The following is a 19,237-nucleotide window of genomic DNA, read 5'->3' on the forward strand; positions in this document are numbered from 1 at the left end:
ACAGTGGTTTTTTTTTTCAATATCTTAAAACTTAATTTGAAGCCTATCTGGCTAATAAAAACGGCCCAAGTGTCCAATTAAGAGGGATTTCCTTTGATATTCACTGCTTTAGTGTATGACAAAGGAGACACATAGAACATTTGAACTTTTTTTATTTGAACGTCACTGATGAGTCTTTTGTAGACGAAATGCGCACCTGGCGTACAAAATTTAAGCCTGGTATCTATGATGAGTATATAAGCAAGTAATACACAAACTTGTGAAGTCGTCCTTCAAATTCGATCATTGTTTATACCCGACTTTATTATATAACCACGATAACTACAAACAAATAGATAGTTATAGGACATCATCATGAAGGGAATAGAATAGAGAATGATATCGGGGAATGTTTCAAAGAGACAACAACCCGACCAAAGAGCAGAAAACAGCCTTTTTTCATTTCAATCTTTCACTTCTGGTCACGTAAGAGGATCAGAAATTCACATACAACTATGGATTATAAATAAGATAGACATAGACCTGTGTTATACAAACTTGTGGACCTGTTTTGTTTTGCACCTACACAGCCAAAAAAAAAAGACAAACTCTAGTTATTAGTGAAACAGGACATGATATTGGTTGACAAAACAAATGGAATACTTTGGGTAAAACAATCTATCAAAAGAGTAGCTGGCTGTTTTTGGTTGTGATACATCTATAAAGTTTTCCTAATATCTTTCTAATGGTATTAGAGTTCGCATCTAACAGCACGATGGATACTAACCGTCCAAGCTATCGGCATTCGAAGATACAGCGGATTGGTTTTGCCCTTGACAAAAGTGTGACAAGAAAGAAAAAGGCTGAACATTATAGTGTGGAACAAAATATAGATTTGACTCTTTGCTCTTTACTAACTGTTTGGCTAATCATGCTCATGGGTCATGATAACGATATGAAACAAATCATAGGTATCATGCAATATACAAAAGTAACATCGGTTAGGTTATATATCGGGGATTTCGGTGTCCATCAACAACATTCAAGTAATATTACCTAATATTCATGTTCATATGGACATTTTTTGAGAATTAATTTTCTGAAGTAATATTGGAAACCAAATATTGGAAAAAACACAACTATTAATAGCAAGTAATAAACAAAAAAACAGACAAGGTCATTCCTGATTATCATTTCTTTCTTTCTTTCAAATCACAGAGAACTAGGACCAAATTCACAGAGTAGACTAACACAGAAAAATTTAATAGTTAAATGATTACTTTCCTTTTGCTAATTTTGACTTTAACAAGCAAGTGGTAGTCTTTAAGATATAATCCTTGACAATTAGTGCTAATGCATTTGTTTTGTATTATACAATGCAGATAAATTCTCTGCTTATGTTTTATTTTAACAACAACAAGGGTTTCTACTCCCTGAGGTGAAAAAATAAACCAACACAGAATTTGCTACCTGGTAAACCCTTTTGATTGTTGTTCTTCATTGTTTTTGTTCTACATGTTTGGCTTTTAGAATTTTAAGTTTAATGTTTCTAGGCGATATAATTGTTAATTAAAACATTGCAAAATCGATGTATTCTATGGTATAGAACAAGAGTTAGTCAACTACTGTGTATTTAATTATTTTCGTGTATACCAATGTTCCCGGATTATTTAATTTCGTGGTTTTGAAAAAGGCTGCATACACGCCAATACAGAATTATTCTGCTGTGAACATTTAAATTCTTGGTTCATTTATACCCATGAAATAAACAAAATTGTTATCCTACGAACAAATCGATTGATTTGTTTACACAGCGTTTTCATTTTATCTTGTCCTCGAAACAATATTGTGCTACCCATGTTCTATTATCATTTACCTGATCAAATATATAATGTTCTCAAATATACATAATAACGCGTAATTTTACCTCCGTCAAATTGTTGAGCTGCATCTACTACTGTCATTATCACATAAACACGAGTGAGACCGAAATCAATCTCAAGTTGCTGGAAGCGGATGAGTGATGCATTGGTCATCTGTCCTAACTGATTGAGAACCTTTAACTTGAACATTTTACTGTTGGAGACAAGATATGGATAATATTGTCCTACAAATAAATGTTATAGCTTGATTAAACTTCGTTATAATATTTCCAACTTCCATTGACAGACTATACTTCAAAGATGCTATACACATTATTCATAAAGGACCAACAGTTGTTGAATGGATCACCACTCTTGAGAATACCATGACATTTTCCCAATACCGGTGTTAAATGGCATTTTGAACACCAAGGAAACATAAGTATGAATGTTCCTCCGGCATTTATTTATCCCTCATTCATTATACTTATTGCAGCATTATTACTCGTAAAATTAGTAAGAACGCTAATGTTAAATGAAATTCCGTCATAAAATGCCAGGGGAGGTTGAATCGCCCGTAGTAGCTGGGTCTAAAGACCATCGTAAAGAAAAAAGACATATAACTAACTTTAAATGATGTTTTTACGGATCCTTTTAAGGATGTTTTTTTAATTTTTTTATTTGTCTTTGTATATGTTTAACCTTTACTGGTAAGTCCATTTTTGATATCTTTTGGGCGTGGCTCGGTATTTATACATCCGCCATTGTGATAGTGTGCTATGGTCATTTTTTTTATTTTGTCTTTCAATTTTGCTTATGTTCTTTGTCTATAGAGAGTGTCTATATGCCATTTTGTTTTTCTTTGTTGACATAGTTGTCTGTTTTATAGTGATTAATATTATAACACAATGTTGACTGCTGTATCCCAATTTTTGACTTTTTTCCTATAATGTCTGTTTGTTTTACTCACACATTGTTGTCAATATAATGGAATTCTATGCGACTGTCATACAAGCGAGAGGTAAGCTAGTTATAAATGTTTTTACATAGGGAAATGCCTGTACAAAGTCAGGAATATGACAGTTGTTTTTCATTCGTTTAATGTGTTTTTATTTTTTTTTATTTTGACTTATCAAATGGCAAAATCAAAAGCTCAAACACATCAAACGAATAGAAAACAACTGTCATATTCCTGACTTGGTACAGGCATTTCCTTATGTAGAAAATGGTGGATTAAACCTGGTTTCATAGCTAGCTAATCCTATCACTTGTATGACAGTCGCATAGAATTCAATCATATTGACAACAATGTGTGAGCAAAACAAACAGACATAATAGGTAGTAGAAAAATTTGATTACCAGCTATGAAATATGCAAAATATACAAGTACTTATATTGTTTTAGTGAATATAAGGTTTCCACAAGGTTTTAGCGGTACTAAGCATTTGAAATGCAGAAAGTAATATAAAGTCACAACAAAATCAATCTAGTATAGAGTTGACATAAACATAATCCTATTGTTGCGCAAATTTTCATTTACTGGTAAATTGGATATTTTTTGTGTGATTGTCTATTTCATGTCTACAAACCTGAAAAAATGATGACAACATGTTTTTGCTGATCGCCAGTATAACATGGTACAACATTGAAGTTGTTCAGATCAGGATCATTGTCATTCCAATCAAAATAGTTGTATGTTAGGTATAACCCTTTCTGAAAAAAGTCAATTTGCAGGCATTACACTATTTTCAGTACATTTATGAAAGGACTAACATGTCAACCCATTTTGATTTTGTGGTGTCAGTAATCACTTTAATTTTATAGTGAAAAAACCCATTCTTCTGTCGAAAGCTTTATGGAAACAATTTGACAGTTACAGTTTGTTACCTTTGAAAACCATTTACTAGTACTTCAATTTTGAACTTGCATTTACTTGAATTGTATATATTTGATATTTGGTTTGACGTTTAATGCGGCTTTCATTGTTAAGAAATTTTTGGTGTTGTCTTTCTGTTTTGGTCATTGTTATCTTCTAATGTTTGCCGTTGCTAATGCTTGCGTCCGGAGTGTATTACCAAGCATTCATAGTGAAATACATTTGTTCATTTAAGCACTGTTTTCTAGTTAAAATTATCTTACGGTGACAGAAAAAATATCCAGTCTTATTGGCTGAGCACTAGTCAGTTCCGATCCTGAATCAGAATTTGAAAACCAATCATCCTGAAATGTTATTGCAACATATTAAAGGCTAATAAACTCTGTTTCTTTTCGAACAACACAAACAACAAAACATACAAAGATGTCCTTTTTTAAATTTATTAATGTTGAGTTTATTCCCTTCATTTTCCAATCGTCAAAATTATTATATCAAAAGTAATTCGGCGAGGTTCTTTATTATTCAAATTTCAGTTTTGATTTTAAATAAGATAAAACTTATGTATCAGTGGTTTATAAAATTTGTAATATTTTATAGTTAAAAATAAAACCATCAACCACATATTGCATTACTTATAATCATCGGATTTTGTCACGAGTGTATTCATATCATGAAAGCAGGAAAACAGGTAACGCTGGGCTTTATTGAGCACTTAAGTTCACCTCCGGATTATCATTGAATAACTATCGTCCTCTCTTTTATGGGATTTGTATCGCTCTATTCTTGGTGTTCTGTGTAGCATAAACACGTTTGTTTATCGATTTTCGAGCATACAATCTCATTGTTCTCACTAATTCTTGATTTCTTTTTGCAGTGCTATAGTATGGAATTCTTTGACTAGTGATGCTTCTTTTAATTCATTGATTTTTTTTATTTCTTTTTCATGCACATGGGGTGTGTGCCTAGACTATGCTTTACTAAGATGTTTAATGAATATTTTCATTCATTCGTTTCATGAATATTTTCATTCTATCATTCCATGAATATTTTCATTCTGTCGTTCCATGAATATTTTCATTCTATCGTTCCATAAATATTTTCATTCTATCGTTCCATGAATATTTTCATTCTATCGTTCCATGAATATTTTCATTCGATCTTATTGAAAATTGCAACACACGGAGTAGCAATGTTTACAATGTCACAGAAGCCAAATGTATTTCCACCATCTTGATGAGTTCGTACTATTAGTACAATAATTTCTAAATGTCGATTTTTTTCCGTTTTGTTTATGGCATTGTTAAGCATATATTTTGCGTGGTCATGTGATTTCAAATTGCGTCTCTTTGGAAGCTTCAATTTATTTTGTTATCTTTTTTATATTCATTCTTTTTTATTTTTAAAGACGTATGCTAATCAGTTACTTAATAATTTAACCAGCAGACTCTTTTATGTAAACAGATTTTTGATTTTCAGTCAAGCATTAACCATTTTCAGACATATGTTATGCATTTATCGACTATTTTGCTATTCATTTTCACCGCCCTCGATCAAAAAAATACTTACTTTCAGGAAGTAATATTGAAATGTACTGTCGAACTGTTGTGGGTCTGACAAATCTAACTTAAAATCACTAACAGTTGCTTCAAATATATTACAAGTCATTCCACGCACAGTTTTCTGTAACACAAACAAATATCAATAAGGAACATACTTAAAGTTGAAAAGCACACTCATTGTCTTAAACGATGATCCAATGTAAAATTATAAACTCTAGTACATATGACTAAAAACAAATAATCAAGTAAAGAGTGTCATGTTAAAATCCAGATATCTTGCTTTCTCATTGTTTTTAAAATGTCAAAATCCGGGATTCCTGCTTTATCGTTTGTTTTTTAGGGATATAACATTGAAACGACTAACAAGTTAATCATTCAGAACTATCTTAGTTATACCTATGATTTTTAGAATGTTGAAGAAAAACAAATAAAAATGAGCATTACTGATCATTTCTATTTTCTATTTTCGAATCGCCAAAGCAGAAAATACTAATACCTGCCCAATAAACTTATAATTCTTGTTCATATGAAAGACATCCAGTGGATTGAGTATGTGGTAAGATCCATTATTCTTTTTGTCAAAGAAATTCTTTGCTATAGGTTGGATAGTACAATTTTGCATCCCTGTATCAATTACATAAGCTACACCTGTAATTAAAAAATAAAAAAAACAAGATGCAAAACCATTGCTTTATATTGGAGTGGCATTACCCAAAAAGTTTTATTTTTTATGCACGCAACTTATTCACGGCAAAATCAAATATCATTTGAAAATAATTTCATCTTTACTATTTTTTTGCCCGGTCGTAAAACATTCGTACGGTGCAGTTTTCGTCAAATCTACATCAAGATCAAGGACAGGCAATTTCTTACTTTCAAACAAATCAGCATTATTACATATTATGTCTTCTGGATAATAAAAAAATTGTATAAAAACAAGTAAAACTTTAAGAACTTATATTAAAAGTCGTTTATCAAACGCACTTTGGAATATTTCTGACAGTTATTTTTTTATTAACAGATCATTTTTCCAATGAAAATGATAAAAATAAGTGAAAACTAAAATATTTCTTTTTGATACAACTGTTTATAAGCTAAAACCAAATAAAATCCTTTTTTTAGTGTTGAGGAAGTTTTTGACATTATGAATTTACTACAAACACACTTAATGCTAATTTAACAGCCAATCATAACAACTCATATAATTACCCAAAATGCAGCCGTCTGAAGAAGCAGTTTTTTTCTGTTTTACGTTAAAAAACTGTATATGTATGAAGTCAATCTTACACCGAAAAACAATATTAAGATAAAAGTGAATTACCTGCTACTGCTTTGAGAAAAACAATCTCTGGTGCTGTAAGTTTGACACGGGAATGTGTAACAATATATTAACTTTCGTTGATTTTAAGCATATTACATGTTACTTACCTTATTTGAGCTAAAAGGATTATATGTTATTTGTTCACCTACCTGCATTATAATCATGGATGTGTGTCAAAGGGTTATTGCTGTAATACGGTGCCCCTGTGTTTACAATGTCATATCGGACAAGATTGAAGTTAGTGTCATACCATACCTGAATAATATTACAATATAAAAATATAGAGATGTGGTATAATAACCAATGAGATAACTATCCCAATACATTTCTCCATTGATCCATAAGTAAAATTGTCATTACACATTTACTTGTGGATCAATGTCTGTTTACTTATCTCGCTTGTGACCGGGTTTCGTGTAGCTCAAAATTTTATTTGTCTGTGTTGTAGAGTTTGATTTGTCTTTCAGTCTTGTGTCTTTTGGTCATGGTGTCTTGTGAGTTTTCTTTACTGACGATATTTTGTCTTACGATTTTGATTGTCACTTTATATGGTCTTGTTGTTTTTAAAAGAAATACAACGTACAACATTTAATTATATTAGGACGGTTGCATATATATGCGTTCCATTGTGTTCCCGAACATTTCTGTCCTAGCCTGTACATCAGTTACTCTTTTTATGTATATACTGTTCCTTTTGTATTATTTTGACACTAACATTTCAAAGGTTCCGACGTTTGGCAAGGTATCGATGATAACCATTAGATACATGCGGACTTTTACCATGAACTCATTGTAGCAATATTTACGGGTTATGTTAAAATGCAATAGAATTGTTAAGCACAACAAAAAAGCACTTCTAGCCAGACGTGATTTTAAGTTAAGTAGTCATCAGCTTACAAGTGAAAAAACATTCTTGTAGGAGCTTTCTTTAAAATTTGATGTCTAACAAATCAATGAAATAGTTAAAAAACATTTCAGAATTTTTAATTCGTTTATTCTTTGTATTAGGACACTTTCTTGATACTTACATCACTTTCATATGCATGTTTGGATCCTGGAAAGGTTACTTCCTCTCGGAAAGAAAAGTGACCACTCATTGATGGCATATCGTCATATTCAAGCAATCCTTTAAAAGAAGTTGATCATATTCAACGACAAAACTCATAACAATAATTTTTACTGCACCATATGCACATTTCGGTAATTAATGTCAAAATAAGAATAAGAAGACCAAAGTCAGTTCACATTTGATAAGCTAAAACAACAAAAACAAAGACTGGGAGAGAAAACAGCCGAAACGCAATAATTCTAGTATGTCAACTTAAAGAAAAGTTATCTGTTTTTCTTTATGAAGTTTTTTTTTACTATTAGATTCTATTTCCTCAAGTGACCAGAAAAAACCGAAGGCTGAAATGACTGATGAACCAGTGCATTTAAAGCAGGAATGTAAATACTTTTTTTACTTAATTAACGTTAGATAAAAAGCAAATGAACTGTTTCTTTCACATATTGAGCACATTTTGAAACAATAATATACCTGAAACTATACTTGTTGAAACGCCGTAATAGTCTGTAATCTGCAAACAAGAATACAATAAACAACATAAATGATTGCATATCGGAAGTAGTAAAGCATTACCGTTTCGTATGGAAAACAACATTTCAGTGTACGTACAAAAAAACTCAATTAGTAACAATCGTCCTACTCGGTCTGGCATGTAAGTTTCTGTGATCTCACAATGGCGAATATAGCAGACATAACTGAATATAGGTGGAACATATCCGTGGCCATCTATGATTGATAACGGTCAATTAAATTATGATTGCATTCGTATAAACTTTCAAATTGATGATTTCGACTCCCTTGGAGTTCAAATTTCTAGTAAGCATTAGATCTCTCTCTCTCTTTCAACAAAATCTTTACCGGGACCGCAATCCCTAAAATATCTTATCAACTAGGAAATATACACCATATACAGGCACTGCTAGATTGTAGCTATACGAAAATAAAAAGTTCAAAATGGAAAAAGCAAAATCATCTCTTTTTTTACGTAAATTTTAGTTCTCAGTCGACCTCTAGTATCGATTTTTAGGTATTAGTCAAGATATGAAGTACACTTAATTATTTCTGATGTAACCTTTATTTTCAGTTCAATGGGATAGATGCGAACAACATAGTTACCATTTGTTTTCAATTTTTCAAGGGCCTCGGTGGCCAAGTGGTCTAAGTAGTTCTACTACTGTAATCATAAGCCAGTCAACACTGAGGTTGTGAGTTCGAACCCCGCTCGTGCGGGTACAATCTTAATTGACTAGGATTGTCAGTTTTCCTATCGAAGGTCGGTGGTTTTCTCCGGGCACTCCGGCTTCCTCCACCAATAAAAACTGACCGCCACGAAATAGCCCAAATGTGGCGCTTAAAAGTGGCGTTAAAACACCAACAATCAACAATCAATCAATTTTTCAATTCTTCAGCGAGAGGACATAATTTATTTGGCGATACTTGAGATAACAGGATGATGTCAGATACATATCATTCTTCTTAAAAAACTCCTTTATTAAGTCCTTCTCAACCGAATAAAGGAACATGCCGATAAGAAAAACAGCACAATTGGATCCCATACGTTCCAATCATTATAAATTATACTTTGAATTGTTTTCGGAAAACTAAGGATTTTCTACCCTAGGAATATATTACCTTAGCTGTGTTTGGAAAACCCTTTCGGAATTTTTTATCTTCATTTGCGCTTTTATCTTCGTTCTTTATTTTGGCCTTTTTATTTTTTTATTCAAGCGTCACTGATGAGTCTTTTGTATTCGAAACGTAGCCTGGTGTACACAATAATAAGCTTGGTATCTTTGATGAGTTTTTTAAACCACAGGGTTTGTGCCAATGCTGGTGGAGACTTACTCCCCGATGGTGTTACCAGCCTAGGCCAGTAGTCAGCACTTCTATGTTGATATGAACTATTGTTGATATGGTAATATGAATAAATTGACTGTTTACAAAACTTTGATTTATTCGAAAAACTAAGGATTTTTTACCCAAGGAATAGCTTACCTTAGCTGTAATTTGAGACCCGTTGGATTTTTTTATCTCCAATACTCTTCTACTTCGTATCTCATTTGGCCTTAAAACGTTTTTTATTCGAGCGTCAATGACGGAGACTTTTGAGGACGAAACGACGAAACGTCTGGCACAAAACATTGTAAATATAAAAAGAAGATGTGTTATGATTGCCAATAAGACAACTCTCCACAAGAGACCAAATGAGACAGAAATTAACAACTATAGGTCACCGTACGGCCTTCAACAATGAGCAAAGCCTTGTATCTTTGATGAGGCTTGACAGCTTGACTCGATTGAAATATCACCAATATAATACAGTTATTACCAAATAACCTTATGGGAATTGCTAATATGCCTTCATATGCAAAGTGTTCCGCATTACTGTTATTGTTTTTATTCTAGTTACATTAGTTTAAAATTTTAACTTTTGCTGACAATATGAAAGAAACACGTAGATCCAAAATGTGGAAGGCTTGGCTATTTGTTTTTGGTAAACTAGGTATTTGAAAGTAAGACTTACAAACCCCAATTGTCCATATGTCTGTAGATGCACGCTTTTCTGATTGATGGCATCTTGTAAATATCCATATGCATCAGCAACAGCAGTTTCCTGGTTTGATATGCCATTTACTGTTCCTAAAATAACGAAAGTTACCAGACAGTTATATTGGTACCTTTAATATCATTACTACCACTTCCTCATGCAAACATATGATTCCTTTTTGGTCTATAAAGCTTTTCGTTGTTTTGATAAGTCTTGGAATTTTAAGTAGATTGGCCTCATCATCACTGAAAAAAATTTAGTGTCGAAATGCGCAAATGGTGCAGAAAGATTGGTACCGTTAACGTTGTTACTTCCACTGGGTCCATACCTCTGCTGGTGGACTGTTAGTCTCCGAGGGTATCACCAGCCCTGTAGCCAGTTTTTCGGTACCGGCAAGATAATACGAATATTGTGTTATCAAACTTTTCGTTACAAAAGTTGGTAAATTATTTTAAATTAAGGAATATATCTCCTCATGCAAAGCTCTGATTCCTTGCCCAGCTTCGGCTATACTTTTTGTCCTTTAGGGTATATAAGCCCTTTATTTTTAATAAGTTTTGGATTATCAAACATATTGACCTTGAGGATCACTAAAGAGAAAGTTATTGTGGAAACGTGCATCTTGTACAGAAAAATTGGTATCGTTAATATAATTATACCAATCTTTCTATTAAAATACTTTTGATCAATTGTAATACAAATCTGTTAAATACATTGTATGTGTATGTTTTCAAAGTTTGTTCAAATACAGAAATCGTAGGAATGTTATCGAACATAGAGTATTTTACATGTTTAATGTAACACAAATGAAAGATATTAACAACAAATGATATTAGTGACCGTTTAAATATTAGTACGATGTACTTTGTCAAGTTAATCAAGCTATTGCGACGGCAGAGTTAGAATTAACCCCTTTTTGTAGATAACCCTGGTTTAAAATTGTACTACCTATTGTTACTTATCCAAATGGTCAACAGATCGTTGTATCAACAATTTACTGCTTTTTATCTTACTCGTAGTTGCATCTTGCAAATTTAAAATTTTTATAAAATGTTAAATTAAGAACTCTCTTCATACTCTGGGGAAAATTTACAAAATCTATATTTGACGTAAAAAATACTATTCAGGGTAAGTTCGAAAAAGAATCGACAGAAAACAAAACAAGGAGCGTTCACTAATATGACTGCTACCAAATAACATATGGATCAGGTTGACAGTGTTAAACACAAACGTTAAGGGTTGTTTAAGTATTACTTCAAGGATACATACATTTATTACATTTGTTGCACTAAAGTACGGTGATTTCTAAGTAGAATAAAAACCGATAATTTCACATTTAAAATAATTTACTCCTCTGAAGTCATATAAAAACAGGGAATTCTTGCATCAAAAGAAATCTAAAATGTGTAAAAGTTAATATAGTTCCTTGCAGTTCTATTTTATTTCCATAAAGATGTCCATTGGTCAATGTAATTATAAGAATAACTAATAAAAAAATTCAAATGTCTGAAAATATTCAGGTAGTGACCGAACAAAACCAATGAATAAATCATGCGTTATCCGCATTCCTGTATCAATATGTTTTTCGGTCACTCGTTGAATAATTTATTCTATAAATACCAGATTTAATTAAAACTAATAAGATTTTGAACGCATTTTTAGTTTTTTTTTTCTTAAATATAGAAACTGAAGACATTTAAAATGTTATGCCATCGTAAAATGATTATATTATATTAAAATGCCTTATGGTCTTTGTAAGCTACTGGCACTTTTAACGAACAAGACGTTTATTACTCTTTTCAAATGAACTTTGTCCGAATGCAAGTGAAATATGTTCAATATTTAACCCTGATTCATAAGTTAACATGCGATTATGGTAGATTAACTATATATCGCCATTTGGATTGTAAAATAGTAGTTCACAATAGGTCTAGTCCTTTGCTTGAATCTTCTCATTTTGAGACAAATTGGCAATTAATGGGTAAGACTGTTTATTGGAATAAAGAAAAATAAGTGATTTGTTGCTTTATTCAGACTGATTTATCACATACCAAATACTTGTGTTTGTTCGAATCAAATTGTCAACTTAGGTGACAGGTACCAGTTTTGGTGTACTAGAACATGTGTCCCACGCAGAAATTTTGCTATAGTTAAGTAATGAAATATATAATCATATCATGTGGACTGAAAAAAACAAATGAATGTAAATTCTAGGCTATTGTACTACATTAGTAAGCAGTTGCATACACAGTTTGGGGATTTCTTTCACATATGGGACGAATCAGAAGTCAAAATTGGGGTCTCCTTAATTGATTTTTCATCCAATCAAAGTGGGGAAAAACTTCAGTTTTATGTAAACAAAAATATCTTGAGATTTTGATAGTTTGGATATGTGCGGACAAGGCTCTAATTCATTCAATATCATTTATTTCTTGAAATTTGCCTAAAATTCTTGTCTGACATTAGTCGAATTCTGAAGGTGAGGATTAAATTTGCTTTATTTGCAATGTGTTTATAAATGTTAAAATCTCCATGCTGGACAAACACCCAAATTTCAGGTTTTCAATATATTCACATAAGCACGCACACATCTTATTTACTTGAAACCATAAATTTTATTTGCATATAAGCTTGAATGATTTTTCAGAAAAATTAAATCATAAATCGATGAAATTCTAAAGATTTATTGAAAAAATAACTGGTTTCTGCCACCTTAGCCATTTAAGGGGAGATAACTCTAATGGTAAAATTTTTGTAAAGGAATGGTAGAGAAATTTTCAAGTTTTACTTGTAGTAAGAAAACAAGGTCGGAGACACTGTTTTTTATTTCTATTTTCTTAAAGCATATTTTTTCATGAAAATTAAATTATAAATCATTGAAGTTCTAAAGATTTATTGAAAAAATAACTGGTTTCTGTCACCTTAGCCATTTAAGAGGAGAAAACTCAAATGGTAAATTTTTTTATAAAGGAATGGTAGAGAAATTTTAAAGTTTAACTTGTAGCAAGAAAACAAGGTCGGTGTCACTATTTTTTATTTTTATTTTCTTAAAGCATATTTTCAAACCAATCTTCTCATATTTTATTTCAAAATTCTATCTCATTAATTTCCTTTCACTCACACAAAAGGGTGTTTTTTTCATGAACAATCTATGCAAATTTGGGCAATTTTGCACGACTTGTAGCTTGAAAAATAGCACGGTGATTCATACTTTTTATCATATTTTTGGAAAAAGCATGGAAAAATTTACATTCTGGCAAAGTATAAAAAAATTCTATCTGAGGAAATATATACAAATGATCAACCTTAAAAACGAAGATATTCAAAGCTTAGTATTTTCAAATAGGACCAAGGGATGAATAGTTTGGTTCAAATGTTATTGCTGTGTTTTATTGCCCTCTTTTAAACGTACCAGCTGTTCATAAAGTTCGTTAGAATATAAAAAAGGAGGTGTGGTTTGATTGTCAATGAGACAACTATCCGTGCGGCCCATAAAAAAAGAACAAAACCCATATCGTATAATTAGTTTTTGCTTACTTACTCTGGTATACTGTATAGTTGAAACAAGGTGATGTACGAGTCTTCAAATATGTTTGTATGTCTGAGCGTCTGTCTGCATAAAGCTTACAACCGGACATGAATGGTTCTTTGCAGAAATCAAAACTATTACAGATGAAATCATAACTCTGTGAACAGTATGTTGCACAATCTTGCCATGTATCAGTAAAGTCATAGCTTTGTTTGACGTCCTTTGATGATATCACGTAAGAGGACGGCCTGGTTACTGTAGTAACTTGAGAAAATTTTACTAAACAAGAAGAAAATTAGACGATTAGCAATAACACATACGAAAGATGAATAAAATGCTAACTTTTATTGAATAAGGTCATATTATTGAAATAATCTAATTGGTATTCTTAATACAATGTAATATCAAATGCAACTTTTGATCGGATGTCGAGCACAAATTTTGTACTCCAAATATTCTCAGGTGCTCTGGAAGAACAAACATTTTATTTATTATATGCTAAAGAGTCGAATAGTCTAGGGTTAAAGTCGGTAAAAGAACGTAATAATTTTGTTTCCTGTAATTTTAACACCTTTTATTGATAATGATCGAATAATTTGTGACGAGGAACGTAATTAACTAGAACTATTGACGTCAGCTTAGGCTGAATAAAACCCTGACATCAGTCTTTGTTTAAGTGCTGCTCTCTATCAATAAGTCTATGTGAAGAACTCAGACTGTTGAGAAGCGAAATATGTGATGCACATATGCAAACCCATTAACACAAGTTTTGTGTTAATCTATAAAATTTGAATCATCACTAATGGAAATGTTTTGTAGAGAGCAGGATATGCTTACACTTCCGGTCCACCTGATATCACCCAAGGGTTTTTTGGTGGGGTTCGTGTCGCTCAGTTTTAAGTTTTCTATGTTGTGTTTTATGTAATGATGTTTTTCTTTTGGTCTTTTTCTTTTTTTGCCATGAGTTGTTAGTTATTTTCGACTTACGAGTTTTAATGTCCACTTGGTATCCTTCGCCTCCTTTTTATGCAACTCATATTTTAATCATCATCGAAAACAACACAGTGCATGTTTTTGTACCTACCATAATCAGGAGCAATATTAGTAATTGTACAGGTAAGATAGACCGATGTAGGATCATAGGTAACCCTAACATTCTGAAGTCTTATGCTGGTTATATTCATAATAGCTGGCAGTATTCTCTGTGCTTGCAGTAGTAGCAGGTCTGTATCTTGCTCTCTAAAAGGCCCTGAATAATAAGAACAGAGCTTACTTTTACCTTAGCCTATAGGTTGCACTTTGTAAATACAGCTGTTTCACAAACCACGTCTTTTTTGGGGAGAAATATAATATTCAAAGATATTTTGTTTTTGTTTACGTACTAGTTCCCAAATATGATATCTATGTTTCATCTCATAGAGACATAACTTAGGAATGTTACCAATATAAAAACAAATGGTATCGGCGAATATTGAATTCTGAGGAACACCCAAAGTAAAGGTAGGGGTAGTACATAATTTTAGTATAAGTTTAAACTATTAGGAGCTCGGGGCATATAAATGTTGAAAATATTCCGCACAGCCCTATGTTTTGACCTTTGAATAAAATAGTAGTGCATATCAACTTTCCATTCTAGGATATAGTTTTTTTTTACGAAACTTCATAGCAAAAGTGGCACAGTTTTAGCCGAGAAGGGAGTTCCTACGGAAAATTGCATTGTCTATATTTACAGAAGTCCAACCTAAAAGGATAAATTATCATATTTCACAATTTACTTCATATATGTATCAATTATATTTTTGCATGGTGATCAATGTTATTAGAAACCACTAAGATTTTCTTCAGACGTAACTTTTTCTTCGTCATAAAAATAAGAAATATATCTACCAATGAAAACATGACATGGGTGTAAACAACTACAGACCACAGGTATACAATAATGAGCAAAATCCATACCATCTAGCGAACTATAAATTGACCCCGGTAAACAAACTGTGTAACGATTCAGAAGAGGTAAGATTTTACCTAATACATCAATCAAACAATACTAACGAGAACCACTGGGCTACAGGCCCGCCATTCAAAGAATTTGTCATGTTTGTGCAGCGCTACACTCTTGACTGATTTAAGCAATTTTCTCAGGAAGGCATACCAGAGAGGTTTACGCCTGTGGTAGAGGGGGAATTAATTTTTTTCTGCGCTGGTGTTTCACTTGATTACATTTTAATTTGAGAAAAGGGAACGTGAACGCAAAACATTAATAAACTCGTTACTTCAATGGATATATTAACAGGCACAACTGTGGTATAGAAATATGGTAAACCTTGGGCTTCTCCAGTCTTGCAGTATAACCCTCGGTAATGTGGATCATCCGTTAGATGTGCTGGGAGCATACATACGCAGCCAAGTTTGTTTTGAATGCGCGCAGTATGGGTGAGTACCACACTCTTGTTAAGGAACCTTTGCTTTGTTTCTACACAAAACTCGCAATTGTTATATTCTATTTTACAAATACAATTTACACACATATACCTGGTAAACGCAGTTGAAATGTAAGGCTTGTCATGTTCCTGTAGCAAGCAGAAATGTCAAACTCTGAAACTGACCTCTTTCCAGTATCGAAGTTCAAAAAATTATATACAATAACCAGAGGATCCATATCCGGCTAAAGAAAAGAAAACACAAATTATATAAGTACAAGTAAATATGAGTCATACGTGTTTCTCGTTTCTCGTTGTTTTGTATATAGATTAGACCGTTGGTTTTCCTGTTTGAACGGTTTTACACTAGTCATTTTTGGGGCCCTTTATAGCTTGCTGTTCGGTGTGAGCCAAGATTCCGTGTTGAAGGCCGTTTTGTGACCTATAATGATTTACTTTTACAAATTGTGACTTGGATGGAGAGTTATCTCATTGGCACTCATACCACATCATCTTATATCTATGAGACGTTTATACGAACCAGTCTACAATTACAAATTCTCCAAGTCACCACATTACCTTGAAAAAAAACCTTTTAATTGATAATAGGAAAAATTAATTGAACTTTAGTGGGAAAAGACAGATCTTGTGTCCTCTAGGTAAAGAAATAGACTTGCACATTGAAATCATTACGAATTAAAAAAGCGTAAAATATTGTTCAGAGGGAATTTTCTTTGGATTTTGTCTCCAGTTCCCAAAGATGCATAACTTTAAAAGCATGCTATGCGGTATGGGTTTTGCTCATTATTGGATGCCGTACGGTGACCTATAATTGCCTACATTTACGTGGTCTCTGGTGGATGGTTGTCCTCATTGACAATCATACCAAACCTCCTCTTTCATTTCCGTACATTAAATTATCTTACATTATTGTAGATTTTTATATCCGTACATCAACGTATCTCATATATTTGTAGGCCACTAGTAATCTGCATATATGTCAACGAAGCGTGAATTAAAGTTCTGAGTAACCTACTTTTGTGGTTTACTGCTTTAATCACGAATATACAAAATCCTTAAGCGAAGTCGATAACAACAAAACATAAGTAAGTATCTATAACTTTTTTTGTATGAGGCCTTCCAAGTTGCTTCCTGACACAAAGTTATAGAATAGAATGTCGCATTGTATCTTAGTTTAGGAAACTGTCATGTTTCCCTAGATTCATCTTTATACAAATAAGACACATAGTATCTCAGGTGTGTAATTAGGGGCAGAACTTTATGGAGTTTAAAAACTTTGTAAAAGCATGACATACGGGTCATGTCACTTTCATCTTATGGTACATGGCATGTTTCTAAAATAAATATACACACTAAGTGATACTGCTGTTTGCCACTAAGTTCCTGAGACATGGTTGTGTACAAGCATGTGGACACCGAAGATAATTCAATATTCACTGTCTATGCAGTTGAAGTGAATTCAAAATGGTTCATTGGTGGTCATTGTTGACACGAAAAAAAATATCTGGTCTTTCAAAAACACCAATTAAGCGTTTAATTAATTTGCAGGAACACCAATCAGCTATTTTGTTGTTTGTTCGCATATATCAATCAACTTTTCCTTGTTGATATAAAAAAAGGATAACCGATAAAAATCATATTAACTGTAGATCTTATTATCCTTCAATCTTAGAGACGCAAAACATATAGTAAAAAAGTCCATTGTTTATTTACGTTGATCATTGTCATATTGCTTAGTTTCTTCTGTTACCTATTATATAATCGGACTAGGACTTTTATCCTGAGTTGAACTGTGCGTATTTCTATATGTTTATTTAATCCACATTGGATAGAGATATAGGGGGAGGGTTGAGATCTCACAACACATTGTTAACCCCACCGCAATTTTGCGCCTATCCCAATTCAGGAACCTAAAACCTTTGTTAATCTTGTGTGGTTATTTTTAAATTTTGGTTAATTCATATGTTTTGAAGTATAGTATGGCGTCCATTTTGCTGAAGAGGTATACATTATTGTTTAGGGGCCGGCTAAAGGCCGTCTCCGGAGGCCGGGATTTTATCGATGCGTCGAATGGTGGCGTGTGCTGTTTTCTGCCCTTTGGTTGGGTTGTTGTCTCTTTGACACATTCCCCGTTTCCGTTCTAAATTCTATTATAATAGGTAAACTATAAACTTTGAATTTTAAAATGCTACATCAATTTATATTTGAACATCGGAAACTACTGTCGACTTAATTTACAGTCAGATTAATCAAAGTTGTGCTTAATCGTGGTAACAACATGATGTCAAAATCCAGAAAGAATAAAAATATAATATGTCTTTGTTATTGAACAATTATGTTGTTTTGCATGCATATGCTCATTACTTACACTGTGTAGTTGTAATATTAACTGCTAGTATGTAAAATTCAGCGCATTGATAGAAATAGCTTACCACATCTAGAGTAACCTCTAATGAAAATGGTATATCTGTTGGTGATGTTGAACCATCTGATGGATACTCTTTAAACCCGTCCTATTAATAAATATCTTAAGCATTTAAATAGGTCTCCTAACAGAATATTTAGTTTGATTCCAGTTTATTACTGGCCGGTAATTGCGTTCGTCCAGTAAGTCAGTTTTTTTAACGTTATGTAAATGAAGTGAACGGACTTACCGGACTAAATGAAACTTTACATTGAAACATGCATAATGACACTCTGTTATTGTACTTATACAGAACATAATTGATACAAAAATTTTCATTTTTATAAACAACTTTATCTCTTCATAAAACATGTATCGCCTCCAAGAATAGATTTACACAATCTCTATTTGTCAAATTACTCGAAACATAATTAAATCAGACATTTTGAAAGATCTGTGTGTTGAAATAGTAAAGATTAAGAACTGCTTTTTTTCAAGATCATGAAAACTGATTTTTGGTTTACACAACGGTCTGACTCGATCTGATTCCCCTAAAAGGCTGATTTTATTTTGCATAGTTCTTGAAATGTTTTTTGACAATTCAAACCAATATTTAAAAAAAATGAAGAACAAAAAGCACGCACAATAGAAA

At 32.4% G+C, this 19,237-nt stretch overlaps 1 protein-coding gene across 3 annotated transcripts in view; it reads right to left on the minus strand.

Annotated features, from left to right (window-relative positions):
• Positions 1–16,391, minus strand: part of LOC127726119 (uncharacterized) — a 34,567-nt gene extending 18,176 nt beyond the window's left edge. For all 3 annotated transcript variants that reach the window (XM_052233445.1, XM_052233444.1, XM_052233443.1), the window contains exons 1-12: positions 16,273–16,391; positions 14,825–14,989; positions 13,753–14,019; positions 10,188–10,303; positions 8,135–8,174; positions 7,626–7,723; positions 6,747–6,852; positions 5,773–5,924; positions 5,284–5,397; positions 3,981–4,061; positions 3,431–3,554; positions 1,907–2,086 (exon numbers count right to left, since the gene is read on the minus strand). In XM_052233445.1, coding sequence (XP_052089405.1) covers positions 1,907–2,086; positions 3,431–3,554; positions 3,981–4,061; positions 5,284–5,397; positions 5,773–5,924; positions 6,747–6,852; positions 7,626–7,723; positions 8,135–8,174; positions 10,188–10,303; positions 13,753–14,019; positions 14,825–14,989; positions 16,273–16,306 — 1,477 coding nt within the window. In that variant the 5' untranslated portion in view covers positions 16,307–16,391. The remainder of the gene's footprint in view (positions 1–1,906; positions 2,087–3,430; positions 3,555–3,980; positions 4,062–5,283; positions 5,398–5,772; positions 5,925–6,746; positions 6,853–7,625; positions 7,724–8,134; positions 8,175–10,187; positions 10,304–13,752; positions 14,020–14,824; positions 14,990–16,272) is intronic.
• Positions 16,392–19,237: the final 2,846 nt, after the last annotated feature.

The sequence above is a fragment of the Mytilus californianus genome, unplaced genomic scaffold, assembly GCF_021869535.1.
Source record: "Mytilus californianus isolate M0D057914Y unplaced genomic scaffold, xbMytCali1.0.p SCAF_1, whole genome shotgun sequence".
Lineage (NCBI taxonomy): Eukaryota > Metazoa > Mollusca > Bivalvia > Mytilida > Mytilidae > Mytilus > Mytilus californianus.